This window comes from Phalacrocorax carbo, chromosome 28 (genome assembly GCF_963921805.1).
Source record: "Phalacrocorax carbo chromosome 28, bPhaCar2.1, whole genome shotgun sequence".
Lineage (NCBI taxonomy): Eukaryota > Metazoa > Chordata > Aves > Suliformes > Phalacrocoracidae > Phalacrocorax > Phalacrocorax carbo.
Window position 1 is genome coordinate 780,751 of NC_087540.1, and position 25,252 is coordinate 806,002.

Consider the following 25,252-nt stretch of genomic DNA (forward strand, 5'->3'; position numbering starts at 1 on the left):
GTGTGCGCCCCTTCCCGAGGGCGGCGACCGGCACCGGGGAAAGTTACCGGCGGCTCCGGCGGGAAGGAGTTACCGGGGGGGGGGGGGGAGGGAGGGGGAAGAAGTTACGGGCGGGACCGTGGGCGGTGGCGGCCCCAGGTACCGCCCGGGCCCGGGGCCGCTTCCCTGGGCCGGGTCGAACCGGGGGTGGGGCCCGGGGGCGCCGGCCCCGGGCCGGGGTTGCGCAGCGGGGCGGCGGGCATGGCGTGATCCCCGCGGGGGGTCGGGGGGGCGGCGGACGCTGCCCGTAGATGCCCCTCCCGGTGCCGCCGCCTCCGTGCGGGTCCGCGGCGTCCCCGTGCCCGGCCCCGCGACCCCGTCCACCTGCCGGGCGGCATCAGCCGGCTAAAAATACCCGCCGGCGGCGGCAGCTGGTGCCGGTGGGGGACGCGGGGGGGGGGGGGGGCTCGGTCTGCCCGGGGTCCCCAGCCGCGGCTGGCTCTGGGCACCGCGGCTCCCCCGGACACAGCCCGGCGGTGGTGCCGGGGCCCGGCTCACGTCCGTCGGTCCGTCCGTCTCTGTGCAGGTGTCTCTGGGCCGTCCCCATGGCGGAGAAATCGGACTCGCGGGACTCGGACGGCAGCTGGGTGCTGGCGGGCGGCGAGGTGAGGGCGGGGAGCCCCCCGGGGCCGAGCCCCGCAGCCCCCCGGGGCAGGGGAGGCAGGCGGGGGTGAGGCTGAATGTCCCCCCCGCCCCCCCATTCTCCCAGGGTCTGCCTGTTGTCACGGTGGGTCCGGAGCAGGATTTGGAGTCCCACGGGGCTGAGGATGAGGAGCCGGAGGAGGAGGACGAGGAGGAAGGGCCCCAGGACACAGTGACAGGCAGGTGGCAGCCGCAGGGCCGGGACAGAGCCGGTGTCCCCCCGTTCCACCGGCCCACCGCCATCCTCTGCCTCTCCCCAGCCACGGCCGCCACCGGTGCAGCTGCCTTCCCCGGACAGGCCCAGCACCCTGAGAGCAGCGAGCTGGGGGTGAGCCTGGGCGCCAGGGGTTTGGGGTCCTGCTCCCCATGGGGACGTGTGGCACCCCAGCGCCTGTGTCCGCAGGACCTGGAGGAGTGTTGGGACACCGGGGCCGGGGCAGTGCCCACCTCAGATGCCTCCGCGGAGCCCAGCGTGCCGGATGGCGATGAGCAGGAGGAGCCCGACGCTGCGGCTGAGCCAGGACCCTGCCCTGACACCCCCAAAGCAGGTCAGGCCCTGGCAGGGGATGGGCCCGGGGGGTCCCTGCTGGCAGTGCTGGGGAGCAGAGCCTCTCTGGAGGTCCCCCCGTCCCTCCCCAGGGCCACCAACGGAGGAGGGGAGCTGCACCAGCAGCGACGATGATGTGGAGGGGCTGCGGCGGCGGCAGGGCCACGAGCCCCGTCCCAGCGCCCCCCGTCCCACGCCTACCCCACGCTGGGTGACGCCAGATGCCGGTGCCGAGGACGGGCTCAGCATGAGCAAGTACTTGCTGGGCGCCTTAGCGCTGGTGGCCGTGGGACTGCTGATCGTCTCTGGTGAGTGGGGGTCCCAGGGGCAGGGGAGGGGTCCTGGAATCCCTCTTATTGTCCCTTCTTTCCCCAGGTGGCATCTATGACCTAGCAGATGGTGAGTACAGGGACTGTCCTGCCCGGGCAGGGTGCAGCCCCACGGTTGGACAACCCCAGCCGGTTCCTCACCAGGCCCTGCGGAGAGTGTGCTGAGCCGGGACGCGGTGGCTGGGGAGCAGGAGTCACCGCTGCCCACCGACGGCAGTGTAAGGAGGGGGGTCCACAGTGGGGCTCAGGCGCCCCCCCTAACCTGGCGAAGTGGAGGCGGTGCCCCCAGCACCCCCATCTTTCTCCTCCCCCAGGACCAGCAGGAGCGGCCCCCCATGTTGGATGCCAGGGACCCCCAGAGCGTGGAGTCCATGAGCCTCCTCCTGGACAAGCTGGCCAAGGAGAACCAGGAGATCCGGCTCATGCAGGCGGAGCTGCAGGTGGGTGAGCATGGCGGTGCCTGGGGAAGCCTTCGGTTGCTGCGTCCCGGCTTGTGCCACCTTGCTTACGCCCCCCAACTCCATCCCCCTGCCCAGGCCCACAAGGAAGAGCTGCACGCCCTGCTGCAGAAGAGCGAGGGTGAGGCAGCAGCAGCCGGGGCGCAGCAGCAGAGCTTGGCTGCCGAGAACGCACGGCTGCGAGCGGCGCTGGAGCGGGAGGCCGCGGCGCTCCGCGACACCCGGGCTGAGCTGCAGCGCCTGCGGGCTACGGGAGCAGCGGGCACCCCCGGGGCTGGGCAGCCGGCGGCAGAGCAGCCTCCTGGCGCAAGTGCCACGGCCCGTGGTGAGGACGCGGTGCGGCGGGAGGGGGCCTGGCGGCATGGCTGGCTGGGTTTGGTGCGGCAGGAGCTGGCGGGTGCCCTGGAGCGGGCGCGGGGCCCCAGGGGTCTTGAGGGGCTCGTGGAAGAGCTGAGTGCCCTGGAGCAGCGCCTGGGCTGGGAGCTGGAGGCAGAGGAGGCCGAGCCCTTCCCCAGGCCCTGGAAGAAGCCATTCAAGGCGGAGAAGAAGGAGAAGCGGCACAAGCAACACGGTGCCGGGGGGGCCCCCCATGAACGGCAGAGGAGGGAACAGAGCAAACCCCACAGGCATGGGAAGGACCCCCGACCCCCCCGGGAGCACAAGCCAGACAAAGCCTGGGGGAAATCATCTCGTGGCCCACCGCAGCACGGCCCCCGCGAGCTACCCCCGCTCAGCCGGTACCGGGCGCCCCAGGGGTGCTCAGGGGTGGCTGACTGCGCCCGCAAGGAGGGCCGGGAGGTGCTGGGGGCTGCGCTGGAGCCAGTGCAGAAGACGCAGTTCCTGCAGTTGCTCGAGGGCTTCATGGGGCGGCTGGGCTTGGGGGGCCACTTTGGGGGTCTGGCAGCACGGCTGGACGGCGCCTTTGGGGCCGACGGCACCTTCGCCCACGACCGCCTGCGCTTCGTTGACTTCGTGGATGATGTGGAGGAGCTGCTGGAGGAGGTGGCGCGGCGGGAGCGAGGCGACGAGGAGGCGGCTGATGGCTTCGAGGAGTATGTGCTGCGGCACTACACTGGGGACGGCGGGTGAGCTGGGGTGGGTGGTGCTGGGGGGTCCTGGGGGGGCAAACCCCGGCACCCCATCACGGCCCGCTTTCTCTTGCAGCACCGGTGGGAAGGAGCGGGGCCGCAGAGCCACGTGGCAGCGTCGCGCAGCGGGGTAGTGTGGGGTGGGCAACGCCGTGGTGTGCCACAAGCTTTTGTCCCGTGTGCCCCCGGGCAGGGGGCTCCCCACGGGCTGGTTTTGGGGGGCTGGGGGCTGCCATCGCACCCCACAGGGCCAGGCAGTGCCCAGTCCCCAAGCAGACACGCTGTGTGATGCTGCACTGCCACCATGCAATAAAGCCACCGCTGGACAGAGCTGTGTCAATGTGGGGAAGAAGGGGGTGCTGGGGGGGGTCAAAGGGGGTGCAGACAGGCAGGGGCTGTGCAAAGGGAGAAGAGAGGGGGCTGGGGGGAATGGGGGAGTCCTGGGGAGGCAATAGGGGGCACAGGCTGAAAGGGGGGCGCTGGGGGTGAAGAGGTGGTGCTGGGGGAAAGGGGGGTTCAGAGGAGGAGCGGGGTGCTGGGGCGGAAGGGAGGGTGCTGGGGGAAAGGGGGGTTCAGAGGAGGAGCGGGGTGCTGGGGCGGAAGGGAGGGTGCTGGGGGAAAGGGGGGTTCAGAGGAGGAGCGGGGTGCTGGGGGGGAAGGGAGGGTGCTGGGGGAAAGGGGGGTTCAGAGGAGGAGCGGGGTGCTGGGGGGGAAGGGAGGGTGCTGGGGGAAAGGGGGGTTCAGAGGAGGAGCGGGGTGCTGGGGGGGAAGGGAGGGTGCTGGGGGAAAGGGATTCAGAGGAGGAGCGGGGTGCTAGGAGGAAAGAGGGGTGCTGGGGGGCAAGGGGGTGCTCTGGGTGGGCCGGGAGCGCCGGCGGGGTTTTGGGGGGCACGCCCCGCCCCCACACTCGGCGGCGCGCGCCGCTGCGCCGGCCCCGCCCTGCAGGGGGCGCCCTGAGGCGGGCGCCCCGCCCCCCTCCTCGGGCCGTACCACTCGGCTCCTCCGCGGGGGGGAGGAGTCCCGCCGGGGTGGGCGTGGCCGAGGGCGTGGCCGGGCGGGCGGATGGCGGCGCCGCGCGCGGTGCTGCTGCTGAGCGGGAAGAGGAAGTCGGGGAAGGACTTCGTGGCCGAGGAGCTGCGGAGCCGGTACCGGCGGTGGGGGGCGGGGTTTGGGCCAGGGGCGGGGCCGGGGGCGTGGTCTAGCACCGGTACCGGCGCGGGGCGGGGAGGCCGGGACCTGCCCGGGCCGGGCCGGCCGAGCGCGGTGCCGGTGCCGGTGCCGGTGCCGCTGACCCCTCTCCCGCAGGCTGGGTCCCGACGTGTGCACCGTCCTGCGCCTCTCCGGGCCCCTCAAGGAGCAGTACGCCAAGGTACCCCCGCCCACGCCGCGACACGCCACGACATGCCAGGACGTGTCGGGATGTGTCGTGCCGTGTTCTGCCATCCCGTGCTGTGCCGTGCCATATCTTGCCATGCCACGCTGTGCCATCCCGTGTCGAGCTGTGCCATGCCGTGCCATGCCGTGCCATGCCGTGCCACACCACACCAAGCCGTCTCAGGACAGGTTGTGCCGTGCCGCACCGCGCCACATCTTGCCGTGCCACGCTGAGTTGCGCCACACCTCTCCAAGCCGTGCCATGCCACGCCACGCCACGCCACGCCACGCCATGCCGTGCTGAGCCGTGCCGTGCCTCGCCTTGCTATGCCGTGCCGTGCCTTGCCATGCCATGCCCCATGGCACAGGCTGTGCCTGCTGACCCTCCCCTCCCTGCAGGAGCACGGCCTGGACTTCCAGCGGCTCCTGGACGCCAGCGCCTATAAGGAGACGTACCGGCAGGACATGATCCGCTGGGGCGAGGAGAAGCGCCGCGCTGACCCTGGCTTCTTCTGCAGGACGGTGGTGGAAGGGGCGGCCCAGCCGGTGTGGGTGAGTGGCGGGGGGAACGCGGGGGGCAAGGGGGGGCGGGGGGCGGGCGCTGACGGAGCCCCCGTGCAGGTGGTGAGCGACACGCGGCGCCTCTCAGACGTGGAGTGGTTCCGGGACGTCTACGGGGACGTGGTACAGACCGTGCGGGTGGTGGCCACTGAGGAGACGAGGAAGAGGAGGAACTGGGCCTTTGTCACTGGTGAGCGAGGGAGTAAACGCTGCTTCCCCAAGCACGGCGCCAAACCTGCGGCTGCGCTGGCACCGTGGCTGCCCCACGGGCATGGCTCCACTGCCACCATCCCCTGGCTGCAGGAGCCGGAGGAGGCCCCCAAGCTCCTGGCGGGGTGAGGCTGTGGCAGGGGGGAAGGACAGATGGACAGATAGATCCTGGCCTGCCTTGAGAGCTTCACCTGGGCTCTGCTGCTCCCCAGGGGTGGACGACGCTGAGTCCGAGTGCGGCCTGGACCAGGGAGTGGCCTTCGACTGGGTGATCACCAACGACGGGGACGAGCTGTCCTTGGATGAGCAGCTGGAGACGCTGCTGCAGTCGCTCCGTGCCCGGCTGTAGCTGGGTGACCCTCTGCTGGGGCTTGGGGACCGCATCCCCCCTCTGGGGCCTGAGCATCCCCCTCCCGGGCCTGAGCATCCCCCCTCCCACCTTGCCGTGGCCTTTCCTGTCCTGCAAATAAAGTTCCAACACAGAGAACTGCTGCCACCCAGGGTTGGTGCCGCGCTTCCCTGCGAGGGGACCTTCGTGCGGGGCTGGGGAACACGGGGTTGGGGGACACAGGGGATGCCCCTCTGGCTGCGCCCCTGCCGCCCGTGTGGGCTCCCCAGCTTTTGGGGGCGGGGAGGGGGGCAGAGGTGCAGTTTAATTCCCGCTGCCCGGGCGGGGGGTCACCAGCTGGGTGCTTTGTGGTGTAACAAGCTTCCAGCAGCCAATTCCCTGCGGATTATCCGCTTCCCAAGCAGACGGCTCCTGCCCTAATACCTGCTCCTCTACCACAGCAGCTGGACACGGCTGGGGGGGTCCTGGGGGGCTGCGGGAGTGGGGAGGGGGATTAGGGTCTAATCCCCCACATCCCTCCACTGTGGCAGCAATCCCCGGGCCCAGCATCGCCCTGATCCCCCTAGGGGACATCTCCGGGGGGGCTGGGGATGTGGGGTGACCCATCCCCAGCGTGGGAGCACCCGCTCCAGCTGCTGCCCGTAATCTCTAGCCTCCATAAGGGGATTTACGGGGTTTTTGGGGGGGGGGGGGAGCCCCTCGAGAGGGGGGCTGGGGGGGGCTATAGGTGGGTGCACGGGGTCCCCCATGGGGTGGTTTGCTCCCCTCTAGGGCCCCACAGGCCCCTCCCTGTGCCGGTGATGGGGGGAGCCCGGTGGGCGTGGGGGGTCTCCGGAGGAGGGAGGATGGGTGGAACGGACGTGGGGTCGCTCGGGACCGGGACCGGGACCGGCTCCGGCGCGCCCCGGTGGACTACAAGTCCCGAACGACCGCGCAGAGACGCAGGAACCGGGGGCGCGGGGAGGGGGGGCGGGGGGGGGGAGTGGGGGGGTACGGAGCGGGGAGCGGGCGGGGATGATGTCAGCCTGCGGGGAGCCCCGGCGCGGCCAATGGCGCGGCGGGGCCGGGCCAGCAGCGGCGGCGGCGGCGGGGGCGGCGGCGGCGGCGAGCGCGCGGCGGCGGCGGCGGCGAGCGCGCGGCGCCCATTCATGATCCAGCGCGCGGGGCCGGTGCCCGGGACAGCGGCGCTGGAACCGCCGTTATGGAGACAGCGGGACATCTCCACGATTCGGGCGTGGGGGACCTGGAGGAGGACGGCCGGTATCCCTGCCCCTTACCGGGGGATGAGCGGTCGCCGCCGCCGCCGCCCGCCGCGTTGCCGCCGCTCCAGCACAGCCTGTTGCACTCCTCGCCCGGGTCGTTACGGGCCCCTCCTCCTCCTCCCGCCGCCCCCGCCGCCCTCCACCCTTCCTCCCGCCACGGCAGCCAGCTCAACCTCGGCGACCACCCGGCGGGCTCCGGGGTGGGGAGCGGCAAACACCGGCAGCCCAGCCCGCTGGTGCACCGGCGGGACAGCAACCCCTTCACCGAGATCGCCATGAGCTCCTGCAAGTACAGCGGCGGGGTGATGAAGCCCCTCAGCCGGCTCAGCGCATCCCGCAGGAACCTCATCGAGGCCGAGCCGGAGGCTCAACCCCTGCAGCTCTTCGGTGCCGGCGGACCCCCCGAAATCGTCGTCTCACGCGAGGACAACCACGCGCCCGCCGCCCGTCGCCCCGATCGCCCGCCCGCCCGCCCGGCCCCCGCCGCCTTCGCCAAGGGGCCCAAGCGCAAGGCGCAGAACATCGGCTACAGGCTGGGGCACCGCCGGGCGCTCTTCGAGAAGAGGAAGCGCCTCAGCGACTACGCGCTCATCTTCGGCATGTTCGGCATCGTCGTCATGGTCATCGAGACCGAGCTCTCCTGGGGGCTCTACTCCAAGGTACCGGTGGGTCCAGGGTGGTGGGTGCGGGGCCGTCGGCGCTGGGGGATGCCCAGTGGGGTGAACACAGAAGGGTTTATCCCATCTGGTGTCCCATAGGACCAACATGGAGCCGTTTGCCCCATACGGTGTGGGATGGGGCCACGGGCTGGCTGGAGACCCACCGGGTGGCCCTGGGGCCTTAGGGGGTCGCTGCGGCCGCAGGTGTCGGATGGGGCGAGCACCGGGCCGGGGGCCGCCGGGGCCGCGTGCTGGCTGGTGGGTGCTGGAGCGGGTGCTGCGCCGGGTCCTGGTGGAGCTGCCCCATGTGCCAGCAGCGCCGGTGACTGACCCACCGGGGTCTGCGGTGCCTGGACGGGTGCTCCGCAAGGCACCGTGCCCTCGGTGGCACGGCAGAGCTGAGCCTCCCTCCTCCTCCTCCTCCTCCACACCCCTTTCTTCCATTTTTTTTCTTTTTTTCTTTTTTTTTTCAGGACGGTGTCTTTTATTTATAATTCTCCCCCCCCCACGCCCCTTCCAGCTCCTGCTCCCGGGCTGCGCTGGTTGGCAGCAATATGAATAACTCTTTGTATAGACATCTGTCATGTTATTTATACCTATCCAGAGAGGGGAAGGCATCGGCACCCGCGCCGGCAGGGCATGCGTGGCACCCATGGGCGTCAGCGGGGTGGCGCTGCCGAGGGGGTTGGGGGGCGGCCGGTGGGGGTCCCCGTGCTGCGGTGCCGCCGGCGGAGGGGAAGGAGCTGGGTGGGAAGGGGCTGCTTGCCGCTTCCTGCCATTATCCAGCGCGGGCGGTGGGGAGGGTGGCGCGGGTGGAGGAGGCGACCAGAGCTGGAGCAGGCGGAGGGAGGGAGGGAGGGACATGGCTGGGGGTCCTGTGGGCGTGGGGGACCCTGCCGCCTCCACGCAGAGGTGCCCGGCTGGCGGCGGGGGGCTCCCGAGCCCCGGCTGCCCACAGCTGCCGGCGTCAGTAGGAGCGCGGGGGCTGCTGGCAGTGGTTCCCTCTGCTCCGGCTGAGGCAGAGGGATGCCTCGGTGCCGAGCCCACATCCCTGACTCCCCCACCGAGGGAGGAGGATGCATTGCTTTGCTTCGCTTCGCTTCACTTTGCTGCCGGAGCCTCTTCCCCAGCGGTTCCCACTCCCCTTTGGCAGGAACAAGGCCGAACCACCATCCCCCACCTGCTCCTGCTACCTGTTGAGCCGCGGCCACCCTCGCCGGGCTCTCTGGGCCCACGTGCCTGGTGCCGGAGGCGACTGGCCGCCCTTGCCGGGTTGCCGGCAGTGCTGCTGCCACGCTTGCTGGCCCCCAGCAAGCCAAGCTGCTGTGTCAGCTGGGGAAGACCCTGTGAGTCAGCGCTGCCACTGTGCAGCCGCCCGCGGCCCCGGCGCCTGCCCCAGCACTTGCCGCTCGCCGCGATGCTCATGCTGACAACCGCAGGGTGCAGGGGGGTCCCTGGCGCCTGGCCGCCCCGGGCCCCTGGCTGGAGCTGTGGCAGCGGGTGACCGTCTATAAATCCCCCACGGCAGCCCCCAGCGGGAAACCGGAGCTCGCCGGCAGGGATGCGGCCGTGACCAAAGGAGCGCCTGGGGCTGGGGCCGGCAGCTGTCGTGTGGACGGGGATGTCGGTGCTGCCGGCCCTGGCCTGGCTCCAGCTCTGCCCTGTGGCCGGCAGCCGCACCGCCGCGTACTCCCCATGCCAGAGGGTGCCAGGGCTGAGCCGGAAAGCGCAGATGCGGTGGTCGGGTTTTGCGGGCGCTCTGCCCGTCCCTGGAGCGTGGGCAGGACGGGGCCTCTCCTGCCTCCGGGATGGCACCGCTGCTTCCCAGGGCCACGAGCAGCCTGCGTGGCACAGCTGGGATGAAGCATCCTGCCACCTGCGTGGCACGGGGAGGATGCGCGCCGGGGGTGCCGGGGCGTTGCCGCAGTTTGGCCGAGCACCCCCCCCGTTGTTTGCTGTGGGCATGGGATCTACCATCAGCTCCTGCTGGGTCTCTCTGGACCCGGTGCCGGCGGGAGGCATGGGTAAACACGGTGGGTGTGCGGCAGGCTTTGCCAGTAACGCTTGCTGCGAGGGCCAGTGGGTCCCTGGAAGGTGCCGCCGTGGGGTTCCCAGCTGTAGGGTCCCCGTGCTTCGGGCAGGCAGGATTAGTGCCCCCAGGAAGGGTCTGGCCGGAGCAGCCTTGGCACGAGCCCTGCCCTGGAGTTCGCCTATTAATAGACGTTGTTTGGTCCCTGGCACTTCTCTCAGCACCAGCCATTATATCCACACAATTGCACGGCCGGAGCCAAGTCGTTAACAATGCGCCACTGTGGCAAATAGTCCCTTCTCCGCGCTTAAATACCCCGTGGGGATGGGGAACACCGTGGGGAGGGAGAGGAGTGAGGCTGAAGGCAGCCCAGCCCACTGGAGACCAAAGGATGGGTGTGGCACGTTACAAGCACGCCGGCGGGGGGGCTGTCTCAGTGTGTCATGAGTGTGCCGGGTCTCGGCGTGCTGAGGATGGGGTGGGGGTGTGGGACAGATGCGGTGGCAGAGCAGGTTGGTTTGGAGATAACGCCTTGGCGCGGGGCTGACAGTGCTCAGCGGGTGTCCCGGCACCAGCGGCGCCGGATTGTGGCCGGCAGCAGCATGAGCTTGCAGGCAACCAAAATGGGGTCCGAAGGGGAGCCCGTGGGAGGGGCCCCTTCCCAGAGGGCTCCCAGGGAGCAGCCGCTTCGGCCACCAGTGAACCAGGGGCTGGTTTAATTTACATAGGGCTAATTAGCAGGAGGATCTAATTAGACCATCCATTAGGGTGCCATAATATTGGGCTCATGCCGGATGCAGCTGGGGCGCTGGCGTCGCATGTCCCAGTGAGGGGAGGCTGGTAATTACACTTGGCAGAATTGGATTAAAAAAACCTTTTGGAGAAAGTGCCACCCTTGCCCGTGGTGCCAGCGGTACCCTCGCTGCTGTGCCGACCGCTTGGGGTGGGAGCTGGGGCGGCTGAAGTGCCGGTGTGGGAGGGAAGGTTGGAGGGGGCAACCTCTCCCTGGGGGTGCAGAGCCCAGCCTCGCGGCCGGCGCTGGCAGGGTCCCGCGGCCACGTTCCCCCTAATGCCTGCCCTGCTCTCCTTGCAGGACTCCATGTTCTCCCTGGCCCTGAAATGCCTTATCAGCCTCTCCACCGTCATCCTGCTGGGCCTCATCATTGCCTACCACACACGGGAGGTGCAGGTAGGTCCCGGTGTCGCCGGCGCTGAGCGAGGGCCTGCCAGGGTGGGCGGCTGGGGCGGGCTGTGGGGTTTGCCAGCCACGCTGGTGGGATGCGGTACCCGAGCTCACAGCCTGCCTGGAGCCTCCTCCTTCTCCTTGCTGGGGTCTCAGGGGGCAGAGAGGCATCTCGGGGGCAGTGAGGGGTCTGCCCCTGTGCAGGATGCCTGGTGGAGCTGCTGGTGGCTCGGGGAGGCTGCAGCCAGGAAGGGCTTGGACGAGCCGAGGTGCCAAGGAAAGCTGTGAAATCCTTTCCTGATCAGGGCTGCCCACTCTGTTCCTCCCTGCCTGCCCTGGCTTTGCTGGGAAACGAAAGGGCTCCCAGTTTGCTCCAGGAAGGCTGCGCTTCCCTGCAGGATCTGGCTTTGGCCCAATGCCAGCGTGTTTTGAGGGTGGGAGGAACAAATCTCCAAGTAAGAGAAGCAGCATCCCGGGAAGGGGTGTGGAAGCACCTGGCCCTGAGTGTGCGGTGTTTTGGTGCACCAAAGATCCCACCTCGTCCCGCTCGAGGCTGGGGGGCTGGAGGCAGGCACCCTGCTCCCTGCCTGCCTCCTACCTGCAGCGGACCTTCCCCAGAGCCACCCCTCCGGCTCAGCCTGCCCGCACGGGGACCGAGTCTGGCGGTGGGTTGCTCAAAGCAAATATTTGAGAGCTCTGGTTTTTGCTAGAACAATATTTACCCCGGGGTGGTGGCGGTTGGGGTCAGCCGGGCAGGCTGTGCCCCGACGCTCGCAGGCTTCCTCCGCTTGTTGTTCTTGGGAGCGGGTTGTGCAAACACAGCGTCCACCCAAGTAGTGCGTGGGCCCTCCCGTCTCTCCCCCCCGCTCCGCCCGTGGCTGGAGCCAAAATCCCCGCTGCCATCCCTCTGCGGGGCCCCGGTCCCTGAGCACACATGCCGTGTCGGTGCCGAACCTCGCCGCGGTCGGGCTGCGTGGCCTCAGCTGCTCCGCTGGGCTGGTGACACTGGCAGGGAAGGGAATGAGATCGGTTTGACTTGATTTGCTCCAGACAAAGCCGTGCTGGCTGCTGATCGCCCTATTATCTCTTAGGTGCTTTAAAGGGATTGCTGGTAATCCGGCCGGGGATGGAAGCGGGGCTGACGGGGCTGTAAATCCTCAGTTTCTCATCCCTCTTGCCTAACGGGGGGCTGTGCTTGCCCTGCCAGTGCACTGCCAGACCTCCCAAGCCTCCAGGAAAGGCTCGGCAGTGGGTTTGGCCTCTTTCCTCAGTATTAATTGTGTTAATTGCCGAGTCCTTCAGGACATTTGCAGCTCTCCCTGTGCCTCGACCTGGGGCTGGGGCATCACTCTGCCTGGGCCCCTGGGTCCAGCCCCTGGGGTCCATCTGTCCCCTCCCCGGCTACCTACACCTGCTGTCACCCGATGGGCTGGGGTGGTGGCGGCCCCCGGGGTGTCTCTGTGCCCATCACCCACCAGCCAGGGCTGCAGGTGAACAAGATCCTCCTGCCTCCCCGCCCAGCTCTGCTTTCTGCCGCAAGGCCACGAGCTGCTGCTAATTGCATGTGTCACTTGCTCTTCGATACGGCTGAGCGTGTGCAGGGAGCTGCCAGCAGCGCCGCCGGGTCCTCGCCCTCCCTGTGCCCACGGGCAGGGGCTGACGCGCTCCCAGTGGCACCAGGCTCGGCGCCCGGGAGATGGCTCTGGGCTGCACCCCGAGGCAGGGTCTGCCGCCGCCGCGGTGCCCCAGGGTGGCGCGGAGTGTGCCGTCCCCTGCCAGCACCGTCTTTATCACCGTGGCACTCGATGGAGCGCAGCGCCGGCGGGGCTGCCAGTTCCAGCCAGGGGGCTTGGGGGGGGGGCACAGCCCCCCTCGTCCCTGCCCTCGGGGTGCCCAGGGCTCTCTATGCATTTAGTTAGGCAAAGCTTTTTCCCCCACGCGGCTTCTTGGTGGCTTTCCTTGCGCTTTGCTTGCCCAGAGCTTGCTCCTTCCCCTGCTGGAGCTGGTGGTGCTGGGGATGCTGGGGATGCTGGGGATGCCCCGGGTACTGCTGGACCGTGCAGGGGTTTCCATGGAAACCCGCAGTGATGTGCCGCAGGTGCAGGGCTGAGAGGGGCTGGTGCAGGGGGAACCTGCCTGAATCCTCCCTCGCTCCTTCCCTTCCCCGACCTGGCCTGTTGCAAACCACCCCCCCACATAGTCAAAAGGCTCCCTGCCTTTTTCCTCTTGCTAATTTGTTTATTTTTAACACCCTTTTCCAGGAAGGAATGGGCTGTCAGCTTGCTAACTGAGGATCTCCCTTGACAGCTTGGAGCATTTTTATAAACAATTTCTCAAACAAAGCAGCTAAAAGGAGCGGAGCTTTCCAAACAGAAAGGGAGGTGTCCAGGGACGGCCGCTCCGTGAGTCAGTCCTGGCGGCTCTCGCTGTCCCTGGGGAGAGCCCTGTGTGCTGTGCCGTGCTGGCGAGGCGGCTGGCGCAGGTGCACTGGGGCCTCCAGCGGGGCGGGAGGGTTGTTCCCGGGCTCGGAGCCAGCCGGGACCGCGCTCCCACCCACCACCCGAGCTGGAGCTGCCACTAGAGCTCTTGGCCCCTGGGACGATCCGGTGCCCCGCCGTGCTTTGCAGGGTCGAGGACACACTGGTGACGGTAGCGCCGGCTGCCACATCCCCCTTGGATCCCTTCCCAGCGGCGTCTTTGCCAAGCACTGCTTATGGAGAGGCCCTGAGTGCATCCCTGCTGCTGTGGGTGACACCAGTGTCCCCGTCGCACCAGGGACAGGCTGACGGCAGCCTCGGGACGGACCCGCCGAGGCAGGATGGGGTGGGTGACCGCCAGGGGTCTGGCGGCACCCTGGAAGGGCCAGCCTGAGCTGCTGTCGCCCCAGCTTCCTCAGAGACCCCAACTCCGTTGCCAGCAGTGGGAGAGGAGCGGGTACCCAGGATGAACCGGCAGTTGCTATGACAACTGGATCCCGTCACCGCCAGTGGCTGGGTGTTCTGGCTGTGGTGTTCCCTCCCCAAAAGTTGCCCTGGCACTCAGGGCATGGTGGCTGTCGGTGACATGGGTGCAGCACCGGCAGGGGCAAAGGGGTTGGTGTGGCTTGTGCCGGCGCTCTGCGGCACCACGGCTCGTCCTCTGTGCCCCTGGTGAGGAGGCTGTGCCGGGAGGTGGGCTTCTGCCAGCCGGTGCGCGGGAGCGGGTCAGAGCGAGCTGTCCCCATACTGTGCCTGGGCGTGTGCTTGAGGCCGGGCACCCTAAAGCTTTCTGTGGTGTCCCCAGCGCCATAACCGTCCCCTGGATACCCAGGCAGAGCAGCAGAGGGGATGGCAAAGGCTCATTACCACCTTTTCCTTCCCCAGCCCTCCTGGCTGTGGGGCTCTGGCATTGGTCCCCCCCACTGCCCATGGTGGGATGCTGGTGAGGCAGGGTTGGCCAGGGCCACTGATAACCGTCTGGTTTTGCATCCCGGTAGCTCTTTGTGATCGACAACGGAGCCGACGACTGGCGGATAGCGATGACATATGAGCGCATCCTCTACATCAGCCTGGAGATGCTGGTTTGTGCCATACACCCCATCCCTGGGGAGTACAAATTTTTCTGGACAGCCCGCTTGGCTTTCTCCTACACGCCTTCTCGGGCAGAGGCGGACGTGGACATCATCCTGTCCATCCCCATGTTCCTGCGCCTCTACCTGATCGCTCGGGTGATGCTGCTGCACAGCAAGCTCTTCACTGACGCCTCCTCACGCAGCATCGGGGCGCTCAACAAGATCAATTTCAACACCCGCTTCGTCATGAAGACTCTCATGACCATCTGCCCTGGGACGGTGCTGCTGGTCTTCAGCATTTCCCTCTGGATCATCGCTGCATGGACAGTCCGGGTGTGCGAGAGGTGAGAGGGGCTGGGGCTGAGGAGGGGTTCAGAGTGTTCGGCAGAGCTGCGGTGTCCCGGTGCCCCGTGGGAGGGATGCAGATCTGGGGGTTCAGCAGCCATGGGTTCCCCCTGACAAGCTCCCAACCCAGGCAGGAGGCAGAGGCAGGGACAGCCCTGTCCTTGCAGCACAGTGCCAGGGACAGGCAGGGCTCCCCTGCGAGGGGACTGTGTGGTACCACCCAGCATGGGAACCCCGGGAGAGTGGGAGGGGGATGCGGGGCGCAGCAGGAGCTGGGAGGGATGTCCACGGGGAGAGGCCGGAGGTGCTGTGAGGCTGGTGAGTGGCAGCGCCTGGCTCAGGCTCTGGTGTTGCTGCGAGCAACTGCCATGACAACACTGCGGTGACAAACCCACTGCCAGATAGCATCACGACGGCATCGGCATGCCCGGCGCGGGGGGTTGCTGTGGCGACAGGCACCAGTGGGTACCGCTGCGCCTCCATCTCTCAGGGATGTGCCGGCACCCCTTTGTCCCCTGAGGAGAACCGGGGGGCTGTGGTGGGGCGCCCCACGTGCTGTGCCAGAGGGGTTTCTCCCCGGCCGTGGTGCGAGGTGCCAGCGGCACCCGTCCGTCCTGGGGCAGGGAGGGCAAGTGTCCTGTGTCCTGTCCTAGCGTGGGTCCATCCCCATCCCGAGGAGGCTGAGCACGATGCCGTGCTGCCAACAAAGCATGGCTAATTGCCCCGGAGGGCACTTGGAGCCCGGGCTGGTCTGCAGGAAAGTGCCCAAGACAAGGGCGTGTTATGATTTGGTGTCCAGGGATTAGATGAATCGTGTGAATTCCCTTTAAGTTTTTGTTGGCAGCTTCGTGCCATCCTCACAACTGAGGTGCGAGGGATCGCACCCGCTGGCACCCTGGGGTCCCCTGGGACACCCAGCTCGCTTCTGGACACTTGCAAGGTGGGAGGAAGGCCACTGCTCCTCTTCCCAGGGTGGCACCCCTCGTGCTGGTCACCCCATGAAGGGGCGTTAGAGCAGCTTTAAGTACCATGGCGGTAAAGCGGAGCAGCATGCTGAGATTTTACAAGCTTTTACAGGTTGCATTTGCCTTCCTGTCTCCCTTAACGATGCTCTCAGGATGTGCTGGATGGTCGTGCGCTGCTTAATTGTGTTTGGGAGATTTTTATTCGTGCCTCCTAAAAGGGGAGCGGGTGGACAGGCTCCCGGGAGACACGCAGGGGGTTGATTCTGCACCTGAGGGGCTTAGGCTGGAAAATGCAATGTAAATAAAGAACCATTAGGGACAAAAACAAAATACAAATGACGCAGATGAGGTGCTGCATATCACTGGCACCGCAGCTGCTGTGAGCTACCGCTACCTCCCTCTGTCTACAGAGCAGCAGATGCTAACCCGGGTGGGGTCCTGGCCAGGCTGGGCATCCGCCGACCTGGGGGGATGCAGGACCCCTGGGACATGCTCCATGCCCGAGGGATGCACTGGCTCTGGGTGCCGCAAGGGCCACCCAGGACGTGTCCCCGTGTCCCTACCGACGGCAGGCTGCCGCACTGGTGCTGGAAACCAGTTTGCCGTGGCTTGCGGGGCCATCCCCAGCCAGCACCCGCACGGCGCTGGCTGTGCCACTCCGAGACGTGGTCCCTGGGCTGGGGTGGCTGAGCTGTGGCACGTCCCCTCGGCACCGTGGGCTGCTCCAGTGGCCGTGGGCGCAGCGTTGCTGCCGGGCATCCTCCCGTGCACGCCGGGGGGCCGCAGCTCTCCGAAGGCAGCGAGTCGCTTAGCAACCTCGCCCGCTTGCCCGGCCACCGCGCAGAGCCGCCTGCGGTGCCAGCAGCGCTGCCAGCCCTGCCCGCCGACGGCGCGCACATGTGCACGCACGTGCGGCCGGCCCCGCTCCCTGGGGTGAGGGTGCAGCCAGCCCCGAGCTCCCCAGCGGTGCTGCCCAAACCGATGGGGTCAGCGCAGTCGAGCCAGTGCTGCCGCAGCGTCCCGGCGTGGGGATGCTCTGCTCAGCGGTGGTGTAGCGTGGGACTGGAGCGATGCTCGGGGCAGCCCTGCGGGCAGGGAGTAGCTGTGCCCTTGGTGGGGGCAGAGGGACGAGGGCATGGTGGTGCTGGGGGTCTAACCGATTGCCGCAGCCCTTGGCGTGAGCGGGAGGCCCCTCTTACTGCCCGCGCCAGCCAGGGCGCGTGCCAGCCCCCCCTGTTTATCAGCTCCTTCTGCTCAAAGTGCTTCTTGGAAGAGAAAACGTCTGCCTGTCGCTGCGCCGTAACCCCCTTCCCCAGCACGATGCTCCCGGGGTCGTCCCCGCAGCTCGAGAGCTCACATCCTGCGGGACAGGCTGGGCTCAGCCTTTCCCAGGGGACCACGCCGGGGGGGGGGCGGTGGTGCCACTGCTGGCACTAGGGTTCTGGGGAGCCCCACTGTGGCCATGGCGATGAGCTCCAGCTCCCCTGGCCAGCGCTGCCTGGAGCGCGGCAGTGGCTCTTGCCGTGGCTGAGGGCGCTTTCTCGTGTGCCAGGATCTCATTCAAAGTCTCCGGTTACTTGGGGGGAAAAAACATTTCAGAAGAGGAGAAAACCCAACTGCTCTGGGAACAAGGAGCTAGGATGAACCAAGAGGGGATTGCCAAAATCTCCATCTGCTTTCCCTCTAATGATTTCGTGAGGAGGCTGGGAGAAGCCTGCTGGGGAGAGGGATACGTGCAGGCAGGAGGGCGACCGTCCTGCCCGTGGCAGGGCGAAGGTGCTGCCTTCCCCTGCCCACCCCGGGGCTTGGGGCTGAGCCCTGCTGAGGGCTGGGCCAGCCCCTGCTCTGCTGCCAGGAGCCAGCGCCACATCCCCTGGGGAGCATCGCTGTGTAGCCCTGGGGAGCTGGAGGCAGCTGGGGCCCCTGCTTGCATGTTCGCCGGAAGAGCCACAGCCGGCTGCCGGGCCGGCCAGGACGGTCACTGACCTTGCAGCTCGGCAGGGACATGGCCATGGAAAGTTTGCAGCATCCCCGAAGCTGCGGCCGCTCCATGTGCTTTGTATCGAGCGTGTGAGCCATTCCCGCGCGCCGCCCGAGAGCCAAGCGCGTCCCGGGTGGCGCAGGGTGAGCAGGCTCAGCCCAAGCCGTGCAGCGGGGGGATGCAGAGGGGAGGACACACGTGGCGAGCTGGTGTGGCTGGGGGCTTTGCAGAGCCACAGCTGTTTCTCCCATCAGGCGGCTCTCACTGCCACGCCACGTTGTACCAGGGATGCAGCAGGCAGGACCGGGATGTGGTGACAGGTCTGACCAAAAGCAGAGCCCTTTCCATTGAGTTTTCGCTCTGATTTTGTCCATGTGGGTTTTCCTCTGCCAGAAATTATGCAACTGCTGCTGTGGGGCATCCAGCTGCGTTATTAATCCCTGTTCCCTATTGCACAGCACAGACTTGTGCCAGAGGAGCCGCCGTGCCAAGGTGCCCCCGTTGCTCCCCGCAGCCATCCCCATCCCCTGCCGTGATGCTGATGCCTGTGTCTCCTTGGCAGGTACCACGACCAGCAGGACGTAACCAGCAACTTCCTGGGAGCCATGTGGCTCATCTCCATCACCTTCCTCTCCATCGGCTACGGCGACATGGTCCCGCACACCTACTGTGGGAAGGGTGTCTGCCTGCTCACCGGCATCATGGTAAGGGCCGTGCTGAGCCAGCCGCCCATCGTGCGGGCTCTGCCTGTCCCCGCTGCGGTAGCAGGGCGGCCAGATTTTACGGGGACCGGCTTCCTGGCTGGCTTGTCCATGCGTGACACGGAACAGCTTCGGCTCCCAGGTCTTGCAGCCTGGAAAGCTGACAGCTGTAATTGCAGTTACTGTAAGCACGGTAATTAGCAGGATGTGGTGGTTCGGTGAAGGAGGTGATGGTGCAGGCTGGGTGCATGCCTGGAGGGTGCTGCGGTTCCCATGGGGCGCAATGTGGGACTCCAGCCAGTCCCTGTGGTCCCTGCTGGTGAATTTGGGGTGGATTTAGACCTGTGTTCAGCGAGGGAGGAGGGAGCTGGCCTGTGCTGGGGTCGGGGATGTCCCCAGGGAGCAGAGGGGCCCCTGAGCATCCCTTGGCCATCCCTGCTTACGCAGCCTGGCTTCCATCACCCGGAGAGATCCCAAATGCTGCCACCTCCCACCGAGAGCTGGGACCAGCTGGGAGCCCTCCACCCCCCACGCTCTCACCGGCATTACCGCTCTCTGCAGCTTTGTTTCCTCATGGCCAGAAGGTCACTGGCCTCTGGGGCCTCTGGTGTACCTGCTCCAAGGCGCCCGTGAGATGTCCCAGCTTGTGGGGCTTTCCAGCCAGGGCAGCCGAAGGAGCGGCCAGGGGCCCTGCGGTCATGGCTCCTCCATGATGGACCCCAGCCCCCAGCCCCCTGGCGCCGCCCACCTCAGCCCCAGGCGCTGGGGATGGAGCCGTCCCTATCCCCCCTTCCCAGCTGGGGCAGCCTGAGCTGGCACCCGGCACCGGCCGGGCTCATCTCTGCCGCTCTGGGCCTCTCAAGAGCTGTCGGGGCTCCACCAGCAGGTATTAATTTTGTATGATCTGCAAGTCTTTGATCTGCCTCATATGAGGTCAGGCACCAGCGAGGCTGATGCTGGTGGTAGGAGCCAAACAAGGGAGAAATCCCTACTGTGGGGCAGGGGGGGAGCGGGCGGCATTTCCCGGCAGCCCAGGGCAGGGCAGCAGCCGCTGGCTCAGCTGAGGGGGTCCCGGTGCCGGAGGCTCCCAGAGCTCCCCCGCAGCCGGTGGTTACTTTGAACCGAGGCACCATCTGGCAAGGTGTGCTCCCCTCCCGGCACCCTGCCCTGCCAGGGATGGGGACCCCTGTGACCGCTGGGGGTCCCCGAGCCACGGCACCGGGGGCGGCCGCCCCGCCGGGAAGAGAGAAGCAGTGGGAGCCAAGAGCACACAGTGGGACCTTCAGGGATGCTAACAGATTCAGCTCAGAGCATGATGTTAATTAATGACTCTTTAATAAATTAAGGAGCATTTGCCAGGATCGTGGGCCTCTGCCAGAGTGCCGGGAGGGGGGAGCGGCTCATCTGGTCCGGGCAGCGGCAGGCAGAGCGCAGGAGCACCGCAGGGAGCGGAGGCTTGGCACCTTCGCTTCCCAAAGACAAATACGTGCCGGAGATGACGGCTACTGTGCCGATCTGTCCCTAATCGCCGGGATAAGCGAGCTCCCAGCTGTCGCTGTTGGGAGAGGCGGTGATTAATGGGGTCCTCATTCAGGGGACCCCATTCCCTGCGCTCCCCCAGGTCACCCACTGCTTCCCCACTGCTCTCCCACTTCAGACCCCTCTCCGGAGCAGGGGGCTCCACATCCCACAAGGCACCGGCATAGGGCAGGTGCCCGGCCCACGGTGGCACCAGTAAGCAGACTTAGCCTGGCTCACCACTGATCACCAACGACCTGTAAATCAGCCCCAGCCCCTCCTGTTAATTACCCAGCACATCAGCAGCAGCTCAAGGACGCCCAGGCTCTCCTTTTTAGGCTGATGTGGGTCAGGGGCCATGGAGCTTTGGTTAATTAGGGGTGCGATGGCGATGGTGGGAGTGTATGAGGGTGCTGGAGGGTGACAAACCGTTTCCCTGACTGATGTCCCTGTGCAGGGCGCTGGCTGCACGGCACTGGTGGTGGCCGTGGTGGCCAGGAAGCTGGAGCTCACCAAAGCCGAGAAGCACGTCCACAACTTCATGATGGACACACAGCTGACGAAGCGGGTAAGGTGCCCTGGGGGGTGGCGGGAGTTGAGGACGCCGAGTACCACGGTGGGAGGAAGGTGTTGGCACCCCTGGGTGCATGTCCCCTGGGTACCACGGTGGGAGGGAGGTGTCTGAGTGCCTCGGATGCAGCGCAGGCACAACTGTTCCGGTGAAAGCCAACAGCACCAGCTCTGTATCAGGGATTTAGGCAATGCAGGATGCTCGGCCGCACCCACGAGAGGAAAAGCCCATGTTTTTTTTTTTCCCCTGGGAGGATGCAGACTCTCTCCTCTTGCAGAGCATGATCTCACATAGCTCGGTGTCAGGAAGACAACCGAATTTCAGTGATTCAGCGCCTCGCCTGACGCAGACGCGAGCTGTGCCGTGAGGCTCCTGCAGTTTCCATCCTTGAGGAAGGACCCAGAGGCCGCGGCTGCGGTGGGGGGATCCGCGGGGTCGCTGGTTGTGCCAGGGTCCTGTGTCACATCCCCGGCAGCGTGCGGGGGCTGCAGGAGGTTTCTGGTCTCAGCAGCCTCGTCACGGCAAAGCATCACCTGACAGCGCTGCGTGGTGTAATGGGCTCTGCACACCCGTGGCAGGAGTGGTATTTTTATATAGGGGACGGTGGCAAAGCAGGTGTCAGCACAGCCCTTGGAAGGGCGATCTCCCCGTGCTGGGATGTGGCCAGGGAACCCCACTTTATGCAGAGAGCAGAGCCCTGGGGAGAGCTGCGTGCCGGCAGGAGCCCTGGTGCCCTGGGGATAGTCGGGGGGCCTCGGCATGGCCGGGCCAGGAAAGCAAACAGCTGGTCGGCCCCGCTCCCCTGGCCGTGGATATGGATCTGCAGGCTCCGCGCCAGGCAGGCGGCAGCCAATTCATCCTGGAGTGAGCAGCAGAGCCGTGGTTTAGCTGGGGAGCCTGCGGAAGCTGTGTCCTCGTGCTGGCAGCCCAGCCGGGACCTGCCAAGAGTGGCAGATGGATGCGGGAATCGAGAAAAACTTTGGGATATTTTTTTCTTTTTCTTGAGGCTTAGGGTACAGCTTCATGCGTGGGCGAGGAGCCCGGTGGCGGAGCACTGGCGCAGGGTAGGATGGGGATGTGGGCATGCCAGGGGCCAAGGCCCACTGCTCGGTGTGGCCAGCTCTACCTGCCCTTGCTCCTGTCCAAGGTGCCCGTGACTCCTTGAAAGGTGCAGGAGCGGAGCCAAGCACCCCGCTCCAGCTGGGGCGAGTCGAGTGCTCTTGCAGCACTGGCTTGTGAACCGGTGGCTCCCGGCAAAGCCAGAGCGGGGTGTCTGTGAAACCCCACGTCCTGCGTGCCGGTGCAGCCGGGGCCGGTGACCTGCAGCCAACTCTATTCTTGCAGATCAAGAATGCGGCAGCCAACGTCCTGCGGGAAACGTGGCTCATCTATAAGCACACCAAGCTGCTGAAGAAGATCGACCATGCCAAAGTCAGGAAGCATCAGAGGAAGTTCCTACAAGCCATTCACCAGTAAGGGGCCGCGCACCAGGCAGGAGGGCTGGGGGGGATGCTGAGCTTCAGCCCTGGAGGGAATCGTGGTCCAGCCCCTGCTAGGGGCATGGGGGCGATTTCCCGTGGCCACGGATGCGGGCAGGTCTCCAGCTGCCGTGTGCAATTGGGAAGGAAGTGCAGCCGTGTTGCTCTTTCCTTCTCCCCAGGTTGCGGAGCGTGAAGATGGAGCAGAGGAAGCTGAGCGACCAAGCCAACACCCTGGTCGACCTCTCGAAGGCAAGTTCCTGCAGCGACCTGGTTGGCTTGGCCAGGCTGTCCAAGTGTTTCTTTTCGCTTGGAAAAACTAAAGTGGACCAGTCTGACTGCAAAATGCTCTGAGTCGGTAGAAGTCAGCTGGGAATAGCTGCTGTGGGGTGGCGGCCCTTGCAAGGCAGGAGGAGAAACACAGACACAAGCCAGGGACTGGGTGGGGGTGGTCACCCTGCTTCCAGGAAGGGTCTTTGCTCCCTGCACCCCCTTATGCAGCCCCAGCCAGGGGTACCATTGCTTGGCAGCATGGGGCCGGCTGCCTCTTTCCCCTCTGCCTGTACAGAGGCAGGATTTCCTCAGTTTAATGTCCCAGGGCGAGCCAAGCTGTGTCACGGTGCCCTGAGAGCATCCAGAATGGGCTGAGGCAAGGCAGCTCTCAGGGCTTTGCTCACAGGAAGGGGTTAAAGGGCTCAGTACTGCCAGCAGCAGTGGCACTAACCCCTCCAGCCACGGCACTAACCTGACCACTCTCCCCTCTGTCCCCTCCCCGTAGATGCAGAACGTGATGTACGATCTCATCACCGAGCTCAACGACCGCAGCGAGGACCTGGAGAAGCAGATCGGCAGCCTGGAGTCCAAGCTGGAGCAGCTCAGCACTAGCTTCAACTCCCTGCCCCTGCTGATGGCCGACATGCTGCGCCAGCAGCAGCAGCGCCTGCTCGCCGCCGTCCTGGAGGCGCGGGGGGTCGGCGTGCCGGTGGGCACCCCCCAAACTCCTCTCTCCGAGAGCCCCATCGGCGTCAGCTCCACCTCCTTCCCCACCCCTTACACAAGCTCAAGCAGCTGCTAAAACGCAGCCCCTCAGCCCCCCCCATGGACAGGGGAAGCGTTTCCGCGCAGGTCCCAAGGTCTCCACGGACTTTCTTCTGGTCTTCGAACCGCCGCAGGACCCTTTGGCCGGAGCCGGTAGGACCAGCAGTGCCGAGCGATGCTCGGAGCTTTGCCAACGCCTTGGTATCGGGAATCGCATCCCCGTTCAGGTGCCTCTACACGTGGTGAAGGAAGGGGACGGGAGGCGACGCCTCGGGCGAGCCTGCGCCGCGGCGTCCGGTGGCGAACGGAAAAACCCACGCTCAATCTCAGGTCTTCACATTTGAAAACAAAACAACAAGTCAGAAGCACTGAAGCAATGGAGACACCAGAGGGAGAGTTTTCCTCCCCTGCGTGGACCCCACCGGGGGCCGGGGTTCTCCCCTCGCCCCCTGCCCCTCTCACTGTCGCAAAGCCCTGCCGGGCAGATGCCAACGTGGTGGTTTGTTGCACAGGCTCTGACCTACGCTGCCCACGCTCCAGCCAATCTCCTTACTGGGACCCACATGAACCCCTGCCTCGCATTGCCGGGTGGGTGATGGTGTCCGGCCGTAACCTGCCTGGGGGGTTCCCCGGAGCCGTGAGTGTTTTCTGCCTGGGCAGAGCAAGGGACGCTTCTTCTTTCTGGTCCTTGGTGTCATATTCTGCCTGCAGACACGCGCTGGAGCCGGGAAAGCAGTGCCTAAAGCTTGCGGGGCTGCGGGGCCGGGCAGGGCTGCCCCCAGCCGATGCGGCGATGGCTGATGACAGGGCTGGCGGGCCAGCCCAGGTACTGGGAGGGGGGGGGCCTCCAGGTGCTCATATCGCCGCCCACCCAGGAGCCCCCCGAGCATTTTGGGAAGCCACCAGGCTCTTTATGGCAGCCGCAGAACTGCCGGATGAAAAAAAACCCATCGGCTACAACCGCCTCCGCTCGCGCTGGGAACGTCCACGCTCGAGCCCAGCCAGCGGCGCCGAATCCGCCGGGGTCGAGCGAGGCCTCGGCAGCGAGTGATGTAGTTGCAGGGGCAGGCGCTTCATCTGTTTAAAACGAAGCCCATCGCCTTTGTGCCGCTTCTGCTGGGTTTGGTGGGGATGAGCAGCACCATCCGGCGCCGTCTCGGCAATGGCACAGCGCTCGGCGTTAGCCGCCGCCCGTGCCTGCCAAAGCGCTGCCCCTCGTGCTTTTTTTTGCCGGCGTTCAGCTTCCTGAGGTACTCTAGGGCATCACCTGGCTACTTCTTGAACCAGCCATTTTTTATTCTTTTTTCACCGTTTCCCTCTTTTCCTTCCCCAGTTCTGCCCCGGAGTCCTGTTGGGGCTCTGCTGGGTCCTTACGTGGAGGCCTGCCCGCTGCTGCTGGGCTCCAGCTTTGGGGCTGGTATTTGCTGCTTTCAATGAAAACTCAGCAGAGGCTATTTATATATTTTTAAACAGATGAAGTAACCATGTAATTACTCCGCGATATTAATTACACCTCACCCAGCAGTGTCAGTAATTGTAATCAAAGTCACTGTGTTACTCCAGGTATACTCAGCCTGTAATCTTCTCCTTTGTAACTCTTTCCCTTCCATAAATAACGCTGGATTTCGTGCACATGTAGGCAGGGACATACCAGCCCGATGCTGAGGAATTTCTGTGCAAAACTCCACTTGCTGCCGGTGGTAGGTGATTTACAACTTGTGCCCTGCAATTAAACTTACGTAGAAAACAAGCGCTAGTTAGCGAGGAGCGCTTCCCCTCCCTGCCAGCCCCAGCCAGTGGCAGGAGGAGGAGGAGGAGGAGGAAGGCTGCAAGGCGACAGCGGGAGCGCTGCAAAATGAGCTCCCAGTGCTGCAGAGGGGATTGTGCTGAGCCCGTTGGTAGCAGGGTAGTGAGCCATGGTTGTTTCCGTCGCAGTCAGGGAGGAGAGGAGGTACGTGGTGATTGCTGCCAGCCTTTTCTGGTCCTCGGCCGGCAGGAGATACTTGGCTTCTGGGAATGAGCTGCTCTTCCCCTCTTCCAAGCTCTTGTCATTAGTGTAATTGTAGGGTGGGCAGGAAGGCTGGGAGAGCGTCGCTGCCTTGGCAGCCCCCCAAGGTCTATTCTTAGCCCTGCTGCTGCTCCCCTTGTGCCTACAGGTCACCCTCGGCCCTACCTCCCTGGCAGGAGAAGCTTCTCCCCATCTCTGTAAGGAGGTTTCCAGTGTGGCGATGGAGAAAACGTTGCAAATTCTGAGAATGAGCCTGAACTGCAGCATCTCCACAGGCCTGCAGGCAGCCAGCGGAGAAAAACGCTTCCGCACCTCTCCTGGGGTTCAGGCGGGAGCAAACCGCCCCATGCAACGGGTCTGTGCACGG

General features: G+C 66.0%; 3 protein-coding genes across 7 annotated transcripts; all 3 read left to right on the plus strand.

The window, feature by feature from the left end:
- The first annotated feature begins 67 nt into the window (after positions 1–67).
- PBXIP1 (PBX homeobox interacting protein 1) lies at positions 68–3,431 on the plus strand. Of its 4 annotated transcripts, none has more exons than XM_064475005.1 (10): positions 68–138; positions 566–644; positions 749–1,009; positions 1,085–1,229; positions 1,321–1,536; positions 1,604–1,627; positions 1,687–1,775; positions 1,872–1,997; positions 2,094–3,100; positions 3,180–3,431. In XM_064475005.1, exons 2-10 carry the CDS (start codon positions 585–587, stop codon positions 3,235–3,237), a joined length of 1,986 nt encoding a protein of 661 aa, XP_064331075.1. In that variant the 5' UTR covers positions 68–138; positions 566–584; the 3' UTR covers positions 3,238–3,431. The 4 variants fall into 4 exon arrangements, with proteins under 4 accessions (XP_064331075.1, XP_064331073.1, XP_064331074.1 ...); XM_064475006.1 differs by lacking the exon at positions 68–138 and adding an exon at positions 262–419; XM_064475003.1 differs by lacking the exon at positions 68–138 and having other exon boundaries at positions 252–644.
- Positions 3,432–4,136: 705 nt separating this feature from the next.
- PMVK (phosphomevalonate kinase) lies at positions 4,137–5,735 on the plus strand. Of its 2 annotated transcripts, XM_064474967.1 has the most exons (5): positions 4,137–4,248; positions 4,409–4,472; positions 4,877–5,029; positions 5,099–5,228; positions 5,461–5,735. In XM_064474967.1, exons 1-5 carry the CDS (start codon positions 4,166–4,168, stop codon positions 5,595–5,597), a joined length of 567 nt encoding a protein of 188 aa, XP_064331037.1. In that variant the 5' UTR covers positions 4,137–4,165; the 3' UTR covers positions 5,598–5,735. The 2 variants fall into 2 exon arrangements, with proteins under 2 accessions (XP_064331037.1, XP_064331038.1); XM_064474968.1 differs by lacking the exon at positions 4,409–4,472 and having other exon boundaries at positions 4,139–4,248.
- A 952-nt stretch (positions 5,736–6,687) lies between these two features.
- Positions 6,688–24,509, plus strand: KCNN3 (potassium calcium-activated channel subfamily N member 3). The gene is made up of 8 exons (XM_064475253.1): positions 6,688–7,518; positions 10,641–10,736; positions 14,206–14,624; positions 18,134–18,275; positions 20,248–20,358; positions 21,706–21,833; positions 22,022–22,091; positions 22,618–24,509. Exons 1-8 carry the CDS (start codon positions 6,799–6,801, stop codon positions 22,912–22,914), a joined length of 1,983 nt encoding a protein of 660 aa, XP_064331323.1. The 5' UTR covers positions 6,688–6,798; the 3' UTR covers positions 22,915–24,509.
- The last annotated feature ends 743 nt before the right edge of the window (positions 24,510–25,252 follow it).